Source organism: Desmodus rotundus, chromosome 13 (genome assembly GCF_022682495.2).
Source record: "Desmodus rotundus isolate HL8 chromosome 13, HLdesRot8A.1, whole genome shotgun sequence".
Lineage (NCBI taxonomy): Eukaryota > Metazoa > Chordata > Mammalia > Chiroptera > Phyllostomidae > Desmodus > Desmodus rotundus.
The window spans coordinates 90,749,812-90,764,325 of NC_071399.1; the positions used below are offsets into that span (position 1 = coordinate 90,749,812).

A 14,514-nucleotide genomic window follows, 5' to 3' on the forward strand; every position below is an offset into this window, starting at 1 on the left:
CATTTCCAGTATCTGAAGACACTTTGCATATGTGTTTCTTGTGGGAAGACCGCTTTGATATCATTGTAGCTCTCGAAGAAGCCATCTTGTGATTTATCCCTGGTGTGTATTTAAAGGACATTGGGGAGAGGGAAAGGAAATGGTTATTTCTATTTAGTCACTGGGTGGGAAGGTAATGCTTGGCCATTTCTGACTCCAGGCACAAGGCGGCGCAAGACCGAAGCGGCGGCTGAGCCAGAGGCGAGGAGACGCTCTTGCCCAGGGCACGCAGACGTGCCCACGTCCTGAGGGCTGCACTCTCCGATTGGGACGTGAGGTCCTCACGTGACCGGCGTGGGCCCGCCGCCTAGGAAACGTCGTGCATCGGCTCCTTGCGGGGCGGCAGCGTGGGGCGCGGGTTGCGGCGGGGACACGATGTGGAGTAAGGGGCTGTCGGGGGTCCTTGCCTCCCGGGCCGCGGCTCTGCTCCCGGGGAGCGCGTGCCGGGGACTCCTGGGGGCCGGGCTCCGAGGGGTCAGCACCAGCTGGTCTCCAGTGGGTGCCGCCTTCAATGTCAAGCCCCAAGGCAGTCGCCTGGACCTGTTTGGCGAGCGCCGGGTGAGCGGCGCGAGCCGGGACCCCGCTTGTTTACCCGGGATAAGCTGGTCCCCTTCTCCGCGGGGCGGGGGTGGGGGCAGATTCTGCGGGATCCGGAAGAAGATGGGCTGCGAACACACGTTGCACAGCGGGGTGTTAAGAATTTTGGTGACCTCCTGGCCGGTCACCTCTCTGAGGGGCTGGGTTAAAAGGCAGCGGGACGGTCTTTAGGGGGTCTTCTCACCCAAGTTTGGGTCCTGGGACGTGTCTTCAGATGATCCCTTGCTCCACGGAAACTTTAAACTGCGCCCCGTGGAAGTGATTTCCCCTGTCTGGCCCCGCCTGCCTTGCGCAGACCCTGCTCCAGTTCACTTTTGCTCCAGCCCTCCACGTGTGCAGGAGGGGCCTGGCCCTGCGAGTCCACCGGCAGTGTCACGTGTTCTTTTTGCAAAAACGCACCTTGCCTTCAGTGCTGTCGTTAGCAATTCCATGGATGCTCGAAATTGCATCAATTTTGTCAAAGCTTTGGGCTTTCTTGTTTTTTCTTTTTGTTTTGTTTTTTTTTTTTTCCCCTTAAAAAGGTCTTTTGAGAAGAGGCTAGTTTCCTGTAGGTCCATGGAGTGGGTCACATTGAGTTCTGCCTGCAGGAAATGACTGGCTGAATTCCTTAATTTCTACTCATTTCTCTATCCACGCCGCCCAGCGCGGTGTCTGGCTTCAGTCTTCAATTAATACCATGTGTCGAATGGCCGCATTAAAGGTGAAAGGAAGGAAGGCTTGAAAGGGACTTACCTGATACCCCTTCTACTTTGCTTTTGTGGATGTTGATCATTTTAGGTTTCGCTTTGATTTTTGCCTTTTTAAAACTTCTTCATTATACCATGTAGAGTCTAGAATATGGTTGCAGTAAACTTAATGGTGTATTTTTTAAACTTTATCTCCATTAGCTTTGTTTTCAAATGATCTGTGTATGACATTTGCTACACCAACTTCCATGCAGGTAAATAATATTGGTGTTGATGTAATTGGTGTGAAGAGAACCACCTCTGAGCTCTGAGAGGGCAGAAGTGAAGGGTGAGCTTGTTTTGGGGGTGGGTGAAATAGAGCTAATTTTAGCTTTGTTCTTTGACACCTCATGATTGTAGGTGGTGAACCCAGATTTTCAAGTATGTGAATTGGTTTTTGACTGAAAACAGAAAGATGCATTTAGTTTTCTAGTGTTGTTGTACCTTGAGGTCTGAGATTTGGAATTCCCGAGGGTTAGCATCAGCTGGTGCTCTGGAAAGTGGGACTGGCCTGGACTTGACTTACATGAAATCAGTGTGAAGATCAAGTTTATTTTGGGGGTCTGGTTCTGCTCTGCCCCCCACTGTCTTTATTTTCTTCATCTTCTTAGTGTGGTTTGAAGAGAGGTGGACGCCTTCACTTCCCGTCTTGCAGGATCAGTGAGCTTTATCAGGCCTGAAAGGTTTCCCTCCTGGGATTTCCCAAAACTGACACGGAAGCATCTACAGAGGTAATTTACAAAGTCCAGCATGCGCTCCATTAATGTGGTTCGCCCCACTTCCCTGTGTATTGGGCGTTCTGGGGGCAGCGGGCTGGCTGATGGAGGACAGGGTCCCGCCTCTAGGGGCTCCACCTCTCAGGAGAAGAAGTGCAGACAGACGGATTACCTTAGAGAAGTGTGGAGAAAGTGTGGGCTTCCGGGGTGTAGGGGACCCGCTCAAGTTCTGACCTTGCGCAGTTGATTCCTGACCTCAGCCCTTTCCTTCACCCCTGACGCTGTTTGTTTACCTGTGAGAGGTGAATGGTGGTTCCTGCTCTGGGCCTGCATGGCTTACCTGAGAGACCCGTGTAAGGTACAGTGCACTGCCTGGCACGCGGCGGGTGCTGCAGGTGTGTGCTCTCCTCCCGCCCAGGCGTGCCGCTGGTCCAGAGAGAAGGCCCCTCCATTAGATGAGTGGTTTTTGGCTTTATCAAAGTATGAAATGCTTTTGGAAAGGATAAAATTTGCTGCCAGTTTCAGCCTGTGACTGGGTTTATGATGTTTGTCCAGTTTTTCTGAAATACCTGCATGCTGAATAATCTACGCGTCGTCCCTGGTTTGCAGCTGTGGAATCAATTGGTGCTTTGTACTGGACCTCACGAGGTGCCGGGCGGTGTTTAAGGACTTTACGTGTATTTTCCAACCCAGTACTTGTATGCGAGCTGTGAGATGTGTATGGTCATCCCCGTTGTGCTTAGTGAAAAACTGAGGCCTAGGTGGAGAGAAGCCGCCAGAGTCGCGCAGCTACTAGCGGCTGCAGCGAGCGTCTGTCGATCTCCCTGCGTGCCGGCCACTCTTGCAGTGTGGCGTGTGGTTTTCTAGCACGTGTCTTCTCGTTCAGGCTTTGTAATTAAGCACTTTGCAGTTCGGTTCTGTAGTGGTGCCAGCTTGGTTTTGAACCCGTATCATTGCATTGTATTGTTTTTTATAAAATAATCAAAAATTGAAGAAATTATACTTATAAAACGTGGGCAGTGTGAATGAAAGTGGTATCTATGATCACAGGTATTTACAAATATTTAATAAACCAACAAAACCCAAGATATTCTTTATGAAAAAAGTATTTATACATAGTGCCAAAAGGTCATATTTTTAATAATAAATTGGAAGTACTCGTTGAATTTCAGGGTCTTTTTGGAGTTCCTGAGCTCAGTGCCCCAGAAGGATTCCGTGTCGCGCAGGAAAACGCCCTGAGAAAGACGGACCTGCTGGTGGCGCGCGCCTGTTCCACGCCGCCGGGGCCACAGACCGTGCGCATCTTCGACGAGCTCTCCGACACCCTCTGCCGGGTGGCGGACTTGGTAAGAATTGCCGTAAGGCCTGAAACTCCCTCTCTGCCGAGCTGCGGACAGTTAGAGTTTGTGAGGTTTAATGTTAGACTGTGAGGTTAAAAACGTCTGCACTACTTGATAGCTGTTGGGTGTGATTTGTTCCAGTGAAGTCTGTCATTAGGAAGGGGAAATGTGTAGGAAAAGGTGGGATTTAGAACTTGTGCTTTAAGAGATACATTTAATGAAATATACATGTAATATGTAATAAATAGTCAAATGACGTTTTCTGTTTGACAAAGATTCTTCTTTGGTGAAAACCTCTAACCAAAATTTTAAGAAGTTATCTGTTCACTTACAATAAAATTAATCTTATAAAAACAGTTTTTATAAACATTGTAGGGAATGTGCTGTGCAATTAAAAGTAAGATTTTAACATCGAACCAATTATATAAAAGACTTTTTTCCTGAACATTTTGAATTTGAAATGGACGTGTATCTGGGTCTCTTCACCCACTGCGAAACCCGCTGCTGAGACAGAAGGCCTGGCCTTTGGTCGGCCGGGAGAGTCACACCTTGATCTGTTGAGTCAGCGAAGGGGTACAAAACGCAGACTCATGGTGACTCACGCTACTGCCCCCTGGTACTGGGCTGTGTGCGGCTCTCCCTTCACATCCGTTTGACACTGGGCCCCCCCACGGGCCAGGCTCTGCTCTCTGCAGGAGGCACACAGTTGTGAGTAAGAGGGATACGGGCTCTGACCTCATAGCGCATTACAGTGTCAGCTGTTTGTTCGGTCTCACTAGGCACGAGGCCCTGGTAACCGCTCTCCTGGATTGATTGATTTGACCTTCTCACCACGTCTGATTTTCAGAGGAGGAAAGGAAGGCTCTAAGAGGCCAAGTGACATGTCCAAGGTCAACCAGCCTGTAGGCGGTGAAGCTAGGTGTGAGTCCAGGCAGCCCGGCTGCAGGCCCCTGTCCCACCCACTGGCCTGCACACCCTCCAAGGGGCAGCTGGCAGGTCGGGGTCTAATGAGCCATACCTGAAGAGGCTGGGAAGTTAGGCACACTCCCCACGATTTAAAAAAGTTCTTATGTATTTAAAATATCACACAGTAAAATTGACTTGTGGGGTAGTACAGCTCTATGGATTTTAACTCGTTTTTCATGTAGCCACCACCACAGCCAGGATGCAAAAACACACACTCCATCACTCCAAAAAAGCTTCCTTTAATCGTTACCCCTGCTTCCCACCTCTTAGCTCCAACAGCTGCTGTTCTCTCTGGTTTGTCTTCTCTGAAATGTCCGATGTTTGGAATCGTTCGCACCTTCCTTGCGTTTGTTTTTCATTGTTCAGAAAGTCTCTCTGCACACCCCTGAATCGAGCAGTTAAGACCTCTCAGAAGGCCACACAGGCGGGATGAGCCCCCTAGTGCGAGGGCGTTGATAAAGCAGATGAAGGGAGATACGCTGGGGGCTCCCGGCGGTCAGGTCTCGGCTTTCACAGGTGCCGGTTCTGCCCCCCCAGGAAGTATGTACGGGTGCTTCGCAGGAGGGCGCAGACCTGGGAGGGCTGGCTCCTCCTCTGCTCCGTCATGTCACTGCGGCCTGAAGCGGGCGCTTGTCCCCGACGGTCACTGCGCGTGGTCCGCTCTTGAGGTCGAAAACCCCAGGGCTCCCCGTTCTCTTGTGGTCTTAGCCTCACTTCAGTTGAGCGCGGTGCTCAGGGGCTTTTTCCACCGTTTTGCCTTTGCCCTTTGCTAAAAGATTTTAACTTCTCTGTCCCTAGTTTGTCCTGTTTTTGAAGGTTTTTATATTTATGAAGTGTACTGTCTCATTAATACTAATATATATGTAAATCTTTGGGTAAAAAAAATTCAGAGGACCTCTTTTCTTTTTCAGTTTTGAAGTTTTTACCTGCCAGTAGGTTTGATACCATCACAAGACATCGATTTTATAAACTATATTTTCCACTAACTAGTCAGTTTGGTTTCTTTTTCAGTACAGTTGCTATGTAACAGTATTGTTTTCCTCATCACTGTTGCAAATGAATTTTAAATGTATGCTAGTGTTTTAAGTTTTAGTGAATTGTAAATTCTGCAACACTGTAAATGGGTAGTTTCTACAGTATGTTGTTAATGTTACATAGCTCATTTTCCAGGTGCTTCAGTACTAACATTGTTACATCAAAAGTTGTATAAAACTGTATTTAAATATTTTTCATTAAAAACTATTTGATAAAAAATCAGGAAATTTTACCTGTGGTGATTTTATGTTATAAGTCTCATATATTTTCTTCTTATAGAATGAAGGAAAAAATGCGTAATATTTTGTAGTTTTCCTGTGCTTTTCTTTTGCAATGTACTGCCGTTAAGACTAAAAGTAAAGCCTAGTTTTTGCATGATTTTATTAAAAAGAAAGAAAGAATTCTAGCTCAGTTTAATCCTGAGGTCGGTGTAGCAGCCCCCTCAGCCCTGGCGGCTGTGTGCTGTCTGGCTGGGACTAGGGACTCTGGCCCATTCAAGGGGCTGTAAAGAGACAAAGAATGGGCCTTTGTTTTCCGCACAAAAACTAGGATATATTTAAATCAGTCTTGAAACTACAGTATGTGTCAATGTAAAAACCAAGAAGAAAAACCTCTGATTGCCGGTCTCTGGAGCCAGGTTGCACCTGAGAACCATAGTGTGCACAAGTTTGACTAGAAAGCTTTAGAACATCTGAAGAAGAGGCCACTCTTCGGAACTACAGAATTTGGAAGCATTCACTTGGCACATATTTATGTTTGAAGGAGAAAGACTTTTCTAAAGGAAAGTCGGTAGAAGTATCGGAAGTCTTTGGACCAAAACTCACTTGGTTCCGAGAAGAGCAGAGTACCGTGCAGAGAGAAGCCGCTCTGCCCCGCTAGCGAGCGAAGTCTCCGTGACCGGAATGCACAGGCCCAGCCAGACGGCACTGTTAAAAATAGGTTTCCATTTTGCCCTTAGATCTTGGAAGAGAGCCTCCCACCAAATTCCCTTTGGTTTTCTCTTCCCTCTTTACCAGGCTGATTTTGTGAAAATTGCTCACCCCGAGCCAGCATTCAGAGAGGCGGCGGAAGAAGCCTGTAGAAGTATCGGCACCGTGGTAGAAAAGTACGTTCCGTTCCCCGCTTGTGACAGTACCGGGGGATGCAGAGTTGTGGCTTTGAGTCCTAGGAAATGTTTCCCTGGGCTTGCCCCTCTCCGCCGGGTGGGGCTGGCATGTGAATACTGCACAGCCGCCCAGGGTGGTGGGCCTGGGGGGACCTGGGGCCAGACCGCCGCACCCACCTTCCCAGCACAAGCAGCCTGACTTAAGGCTCAGTGTTTGTCTTTTCTGTCACTTTCCTTGTCTGCAAATAGGGCAACAAAAGGAATGAAAATAAATGCTAAATACAAAGCGCTCATAACGGTGTCGGGAACATGGCAAACTCCAGCATCCTTACTGTCGTTGCCTCCATGACTCAAGGGTTCCCTCGCATCCCAGGGGCAGACTACAGTTTCTCGATCCCCTGCCGCGTGTGCTTCAGTTGCTGCTGTGTGTGGGTGGCTGGGGACCACAGGGCAAGAAGCCAGCATTGTCTCCCCACAGTGGCCTTGCAGTCCCTGTGGCTGTGATGAAGTGGCTTCTTTTTAAGTGATTTTAAGGTCAATCTAAATATTTTAAGCCATCTCTGAGACCTGCACGGTGCTTGCTAAAAGAGCAGAGAGGTGGACAGTGCCGCGTTCAAAGCCACTTAGATTGTGATGCCGAGCAGGGGAGTCGGGCGAGAGTGCTGATGGCAGTGAGAGCCCCGGCTGCCCCCCGCACAGCTCCGTGCCCTAGAAATCAGGGCCGGTCAGCACCGGGAGACCGGCACACTCCACATTTGCAGGAGGGAGGCAGGTGTGCAGGTGGCTTCTCCCGTCCAGCGAGGCTTCCTGAGGCCCTGGCACTTCAGGACCTGCAGCTGCTGCTCTTTCCCCCGCCGAGCATCGCTTGCACTTTGGGGCAAGGCCTGCAATTTTTGTTGTCACCATTGGAAGTCACAGTGTTGAACGGGCTGAATCTGGGCCCCACAGATTCCAGAGTGAGGGCAAAGAAGGAGCTGAAATGGGGACTCCTGGGGAGAAATAGAACATCACCTGGGGAAGGCCCAAGAAAGGAGCCTGAGCTGAGTCACCGCAGGTCCCCTGCCTGCGGTGCCCAGGCTCCATCTGGTCCGGCAGACTTGGGCTCTCACTTGTCTGGGAGGCTGGCAGGGGACCCTGATCGGTGTGAAGTGTCAGGAGCGTCTGTCCAAAGGCTTCACTGCACCTGGGTCCTCTGTTCTCCTTCACTCTGCTCTGCGGTCTGCAGGAACCCGCAGGCGGGGCCGCCACACTACCCAGAGTCTTCCCCAGAGCCTCGTTCTCCGTTCTCGCTGGGCCCTGGGGCCCCTCTTCCCCTCTGGTCTGACGGAGCCTTAGTCGGTCTGTGAGAAATGGGATGGTTTTGGGTGTACATGCAGGTTTCGAGGTCTTTTGCAGTAGTGGGGAAAAGAGCACCGTCAGGTAGGTGTGTTTGTTTAGAATCAGTGCTGGACACAGACTGAAGTTCACACGGTATCTGAGGACCTCACGACAGGAGACGTAACCTGGAGATTCGCTCAAACTCCTGAAGAGGGGCCGGCGCAGGCCGCCCTGTCCCACTGCCCCCGACACAGGGCAGCTGCGCAGGCGAGCAGGCCTGGAGTAGGTGGATGGGGTGTCCTCTCCCGGTCCCTGGGAGGGTGCCTGGGGCAGAGAGGAGGTGCCTGCCCTTGTGACTGTTTTCCATCAGAGGCGACGGCCTCAGTTCCCTTGGTGTTCAAGGTGGCCCCTGAGGATGGTGGCAGCAGAAACCCTTTGATTGATTTTAAACTGCAGGATGTCAGTGGTGACCGGGAACCTGGCCATCAAGGGTGTCAGAGTAGGTGGCTCTCATACCCTCGCCCCCACCTGGGGGCGCAGCAGGCTGGGAGTACGTGTGTCCAGGACCAGTGGCTGTTCAGCCCTGAGAGCGTCCGGGCTTCCTGGCGTCGAGGGGGGAAGGACTTGGGACCTGAGGGCGGTGCTCCGTGGGGGTGGCCAGTAGGCCACCCGACAACGTTAGTGTGGGGAGTGTGTGGTGCGCACACATCACCTCATTACCCTTAGGGCGACCTACGGCCCAGCAAGCCGAGGGGCTCCCATAACTTGGCCCGGGTCACCACATGGTGTCAGGGCTCGTGTTGCCCCCTGAGACTGGCTCTGAAGCCAGAGTCCCTGCATCCCCCCCCACGGTGTGGGCCTGCCGTGCTCAGCCAGGTGAGCAGAGGCGGCCCAGGGCCTGGGGTGTGCAGTTCCCCAGACTGATGGCTGTCACACACTGCTCACTAGGACTGGGTCTCGGTGGCAGGGGTCCGGCACATCACCAGTGACCCCGCTGCCCCCTCCCCTTCTTCCTGCCTGCCCCTCGGGCTCCAGCTGCTGACTGACTTTAAGTTTGTCCTCGAGCCTTCCAGACGGTTCCTACTGAACACATGCCCAGCAGACTGGCCAGTGCACTGACTACGGTTACGCTGTTCCTGGTCCAAAGGCAGAGACAGAAGCAAACCTCCATCCTTTGGCCTCTGGCTGCAATCTGACATCGTTCCCTTGGGGTAAAGTCAAAATGAAGGTGCTAGAAACTCATTTAATTTTTTTGTTTGTGATTTTTCTAGGTTGAACACAAATGTGGAATTATATCAGAGTTTGCAGAGACTGACAGCTGATAAAAAACTCATGGACTCCCTTGATGCAGAGACCAGGTGTGCGTCTCCTTGTGGGCACCAGGGCTGCGGCTGGGGCGGGTGGCTGGAAGGCCCGGGTGTGTCCAGGTGTTTCTACGCAGGTAGCTGTGCCAGGCTTGCGTGCCCTCAGGGTGCCTCCTTCGAGATCTCCATACAGGCTGCGCCCCTCGGTTTTGATTCTCAGGGCTGCTCTCTCCCCACAGTACCTTATTCACGCATTAACTTCCTGTTTCTCTGCTTCACTGAAGCTCCTTGAGAACAGGGGTCTGGCTTGTTTTGCTCACGGCTGCGTCCTGGGCACCTGCCACACGCGGGGCTGCAGTGGCTGCTGAGCCAGGGAATGGAGACCTGTGAACAGTGGATATTCACACTTAGCTCCGTGCCTCAAGTCCCGTGATGGGTGCCACCAGAAGATGCTTTATCTGCCGGGTGGCTGTCCAGCGCCTTGAGAGGGTTTGCTTTGGTTCACTAGGTGACATTTAGTGATCTGCACAGGAAAGGCTTCGCTCTAAGTTAATAGATAGAAATACTTGGTATAGGACTTTGGAGTCATGTGCTTTGCTCCTGTTATTTATTTATAAAGTAAGTGTTGCAGGGTTTGTCAGTAACCCACCCGGATATTGCTTGTGTCTCAGTGCAGAGATGGACTTGTTTTCCTACCCGCAGCTACCTTTTATTTCTGGGACACTTTCTTCCTCTGACTCCTCAGCCCTCCCTCCTCCTGCCTGCTTCCCCTTCCTGTCGCCACACGGGCTGTGACCCCCAGTGCAGCACTACTCCACGGGGACTGCTGACGATGGGCACTGGGGTTCCTGTGGCGAGTGAGCACCATGAAGGGGGAGCGGCACCGTGAGGCCATGTGGGGCGCTGTCCCCAGCTGCCTGGCATGCAGGGGCTGGTGGTCCTGATGCCCGCGGCCAGTCTTTGTTACAACTTTGCTACACTCGGCATTAGGCAGCCATGTTGGCAAGACAAGCAAAAGCCATGTTTTTGAAGAATAGAGATACAGAGAAATAGTCAGTATTTGTGATACAAGTTTTCAAGAGAAAGCAAGACAGAGAAGTCCCCCTGGCTGGGTCTCAGTCACTCTACATCAGGGGCGTAGCACAGTGAAAGGGGGTGGGACGGAAGACCAGGGAGTGTTCTCGTGGTTGGTGTGAGCCACACACTAGCCGCCCCCGTTCGGTGTCCGCAGGGGACAAAGATGCTGCCTCCGCGTGGGCATCTCAGGACCAGCAGCCCACCGGGTCTCCCTAAACCCCCAGCCTACCTGGCCCAGCGCCTGGGGGCGATGGCCGCTCCGAGTGAGGGGACACTGTGTAGCACCCCTCTGTGCACTCAGAACCTCAGCAAACACTTCCCAGTGCCTGCTGGGTGCTGGGCACGGTGCTGATGCCTCTGACCGACTTGAGCAAACGTGGTCTTCATGGCCCTGAGGGAGGAAAGGAAAACGCAGCGAGAGTTTTAATAGTGGTTATCTTCGGGGGGATTCGTGACTTCAATTTTTTCATGCCTTTCTCCAGTAAAGTTGTTACGCAGTAATCTTACAGAATAAATTCCCGTCACCAATTTATGCACCTCTGCCATCTTTCTTTTCTCTTACTAAAACAAACAGCAAATACCTTTACTGGGAAAGAGTGGTGTTTTTTAGGTTAACTCTTTAGGAAAAGAGACCGATGGGATGCAGAGAAAATGGGGGTAGTTAGGGGCTTGAGTGAAGCTCTTCACATTAAGAAAGAAAGTAAATTACCAATTTATTGATGTGTTCTGTTGAGTTTTCAGAATTTTAGAAGCTTAACTCTGCTCATTCAGGGTACACCAGCACAATAATCAAAAAGATAAACATGTCCCTTATGAAAACTCAAGGAGAGCCAGAAGAGTAGACGGGCTACGAGGATCACGTAATTCCAGTAAAGAAGAAAAAAGTGCTAGCAGAAGGAGGTGTCACACTCGAAATTGGTTTCCGGCTCGCAGTAGGGTTAAAAAGAAAACAATTCTCATTAGCCAAGAAACACAGCCAGCAGCACGGCATCAAAGAGTTTCGTGTTCTAAGTAGCTGTTAACAGTCAGAAAAAAACTGCAAATCTCATGCAGAGTCTTTGAAAAGTTGTCCAAGTATGAACTGTTCGGTTTTTAATTACTGGGGTTTGGATGGAGTGGAAGTAAGTAGTTGCCATGGCGCCTTTCGCAGGCTTGTGCTCTGCCGTTAAAGGAATAGGCTCACACACGAAAAGCAAATACAATAGTTTTTCTTGTTTTGCGTTACGTATGTTGACGTTCAAACACTGGTTGGTTGAGGCCATCTTTTGTTTCTTCTTTGTTTGCCATACTTAAGTGCCCACGTAAAGCATTTCTGGCTCCATGCAATGAAGGCCTCTCACCCCATGACTTTGTAAAAACGCACGTGTCCCGTGTCCCCCCCCCCCCCCCAGGTTATTTAAAGCGAAAATCACGAATGCTAGGCGGTAGAGGTCAGGGTCAGAGATGTCACTGTGAGGTGACATGTCAGTGAGATTGGAAAAGGCCAATTTATTTAGCAAAAAATGATTTTTTTGTTAATAATTACTCTTACTTGTTATAACCTGGCACTCATTTTACTTACAGGCGTGTGGCTGAACTCTTCATGTTTGATTTTGAAATCAGTGGAATCCATCTCGACAGAGAAAAGGTAAAACTCCCCTTCCTGTGCTGTGGGTCTTGTTTCACTATGATCTCATCAGTGCCCGTGTTGCTCCCAGCCTCGGTGCAGCGTGAATTGCATCTGAAAAACCGCTCGGGCCCTTTCCATTATGAAATTCTCCTACGGGTGGGTTTGAATGCAGTGCTCGCAGGAAGTCGGCCCGAGGGCCGTGGTAATTCAGAATTAACAATGGCTTCCGACAGCACGGGTGCTTCAGGTGTCTTGGGATCAGGATGAGAGCGCAGTATCAGGAAGGACAAGGCAAGTGAGTCGGAAAGCTGTCCCCATGGGAGACCAAGATCTGGAGGTGGCAGTGCAGGGGTATCACTGAGACCTTCTCGTGTGGCAGGCGTGTCTGCCGGATGCACACAGTTTTGTCCCTGAAGCAGCATGTGTGGGTGCTGCAGGGTTTGCCCTGGGACGAGAGGGACATCATCCTGTGCATCGTCCAGACCCTCCCTCATTAGGGTACCGTGGGTGCCTGTCACGTGCCATAGCCACTGCGATTTTGGCCGGTGCCGGGTTTGAGCCTGCCGGGGCTGCTCACACACTGATGTGCTTATGTGGCCCCAGGGCTCAGTCTGTGGCTCGTGGCCGGGCCCTGAGCCAGCACATGCCTTCCCAGCACCACAGGCCAAACGGCTGCACTGTGAACTCGCACGGCCTGGATGGATGCCTTGTCCCTCCCCCGGCCAGTGTCCATGTCTCTGCACCAGTGATACCCCATTCTCTGAGTCCGTTTGCATTTCCCCCTTCCCAGTATTCTCCTGTCTTATTCAGTGACCAGGTCCCTCAGTTATTCCTTTAGAGCTTCCCCTGCACCTGTCTGCATCCCCGAAACAACTCACCTTGATCCTCATCACGCAGTCTCTGGGCTGTCCTGAAGTCCTTTGTCTGCCTGACACTTCCAATGAACAGACGCAGCATTTGCTATTGAAAGCACAGTTCTCATTGGATCTTTACTACGGCCGATGCTACTGTTATTCCTGTCTCATAGATGAGGAACTGAGGCCCCAGAGGTTATGGGACTTACGTAAGGTCACAGGGCCAGTCAGTGGCACAGGACGCACAGGGTGGGGCCAAGGTGGGTTTAGAGTTGTTCCTGAGAAAAGCAGTACAGTCATGAATGAGTGATTACACACAGATAAACGCTGTGTCTCACGAACTCCTATCTGTGTGTCAGATGCTCTAGAGACTGCCAGCTAGTCCTTCCAACAGGCCTCCTGGTGTCAGTGCGTGCTGTCTGCGAACAGTGGGGTTGTTCCTGAAAGCCCCGGCTCGACTGTTCCTCTCCTGCCCAGACCTTCCAGTGACTCTGCGTCGCCTGTTGTAAAAATACAAACAGCATCCAGCACACGGCAGGGCCGCCCCAGCTCTCCCTGTGCCTCAGTGAAGTCATGGCGCCGTGTCCTCCCCTCGTGGGTCCTGTGTCCCCCTCTGCATGCTTAACGGCTTTGCCTGCCGGCCATCCCCGGTGAGGCTTCCTCTTTAGCTGGCAGTGTCTGCAAAGCTTCTGTCAGTCTCACACGTTCCCCAGACCATGCATTTTACTTATTCTATGCACATGGCATTTACCTGCGGCTGCTGCTGCTTGAAGCTCCTGCTGGTACTATTATTGCATCACTTGTGTGCATTGGAGGCTTGTCAGGAACAGAGAGTGTGAGCTGTGGTTTTAACACATACCAGTTCTGGGCTCAGTAAAATACGGAGTGGATGTATGACAAATCATAATAATGCCAGCTAGTATTAATCAACTTTGATAGCTTCAGGAGGGAAGGTGTAGCTGGGTAGTTTTATTACTTTATTTAATCTTCATGAACGATGTTTTTGAAACTTTACTAAAAGGTAGTGTGTGTCAGGTCAAGGTCAATTTCACTAGCATTGACCTTGCTACGTTCATTGTATGTTTTTACAAGCATAGCTGCCCTTCCCTGGGACCCCACGGACATGGAGATGCAAGTAAAGTCAACCTGCTGGGTCTCCCTCTTGTAACTTCTGTGCCTGTTCTCACAGGTGCTCCTGCAGGGCAGGACACAAGGAAGGCATGCTACACTTTTTAAAAGAAAGATCTTGAAATAAACCTAACAACAACCTACAAATTGTAAAGGCATATATTCTTTCTGTATTCTTTCTGGGTTTTTTTCTTATTTAATTTGAAATTTCTCGTTGAATATAACTTACAAGTTTAAAATTAAGGGAAGTATACGTTTATTGGCAATTATATAATAAATAACGATAATTTCAATGGCATCTTAGAGTTCAGAGACCTGCACACTTATCTCAGGATGGTGAAATGCCTAGCCGATTGTTGGTGAAGTTGGGAAGTAAACCCAGTTTTTACTTTTTCAGGGATTTCAACAGGTGACAAATGCTTTTGAATAATTAATTTTATCGTTTTTTACTTTCATGATAATGGCTTTGGGAAAAATTTTTGGAATGACTCTGAAATTTTTTGAATCATTTCTGTTATTCCACTTATTACCACTAGGTGGTGCTAGTTGACCATATAAGAAACAAAGTCGACAGAAAAAATGTGTGGGAAATCTGAAAAATTGTTTTTGCATGAACTTTAAAATTTCTTTATTAAAAGTTTTTTGGTTTTTAATACATAATTTTTAGCATCTTACCAGTCAGTATACATCTGCACTTTGTAT

At 50.2% G+C, this 14,514-nt stretch overlaps 1 protein-coding gene across 1 annotated transcript in view; it reads left to right on the forward strand.

Annotated features, from left to right (window-relative positions):
- Positions 1-332: 332 nt before the first annotated feature.
- The window catches only part of MIPEP (mitochondrial intermediate peptidase), a 99,284-nt gene continuing 85,102 nt past the window's right edge, over positions 333-14,514 (forward strand). The window contains exons 1-5 of the mRNA XM_024570232.3: positions 333-597; positions 3,250-3,423; positions 6,435-6,523; positions 9,112-9,198; positions 11,785-11,848. Coding sequence (XP_024426000.2) covers positions 415-597; positions 3,250-3,423; positions 6,435-6,523; positions 9,112-9,198; positions 11,785-11,848 — 597 coding nt within the window. The 5' untranslated portion in view covers positions 333-414. The remainder of the gene's footprint in view (positions 598-3,249; positions 3,424-6,434; positions 6,524-9,111; positions 9,199-11,784; positions 11,849-14,514) is intronic.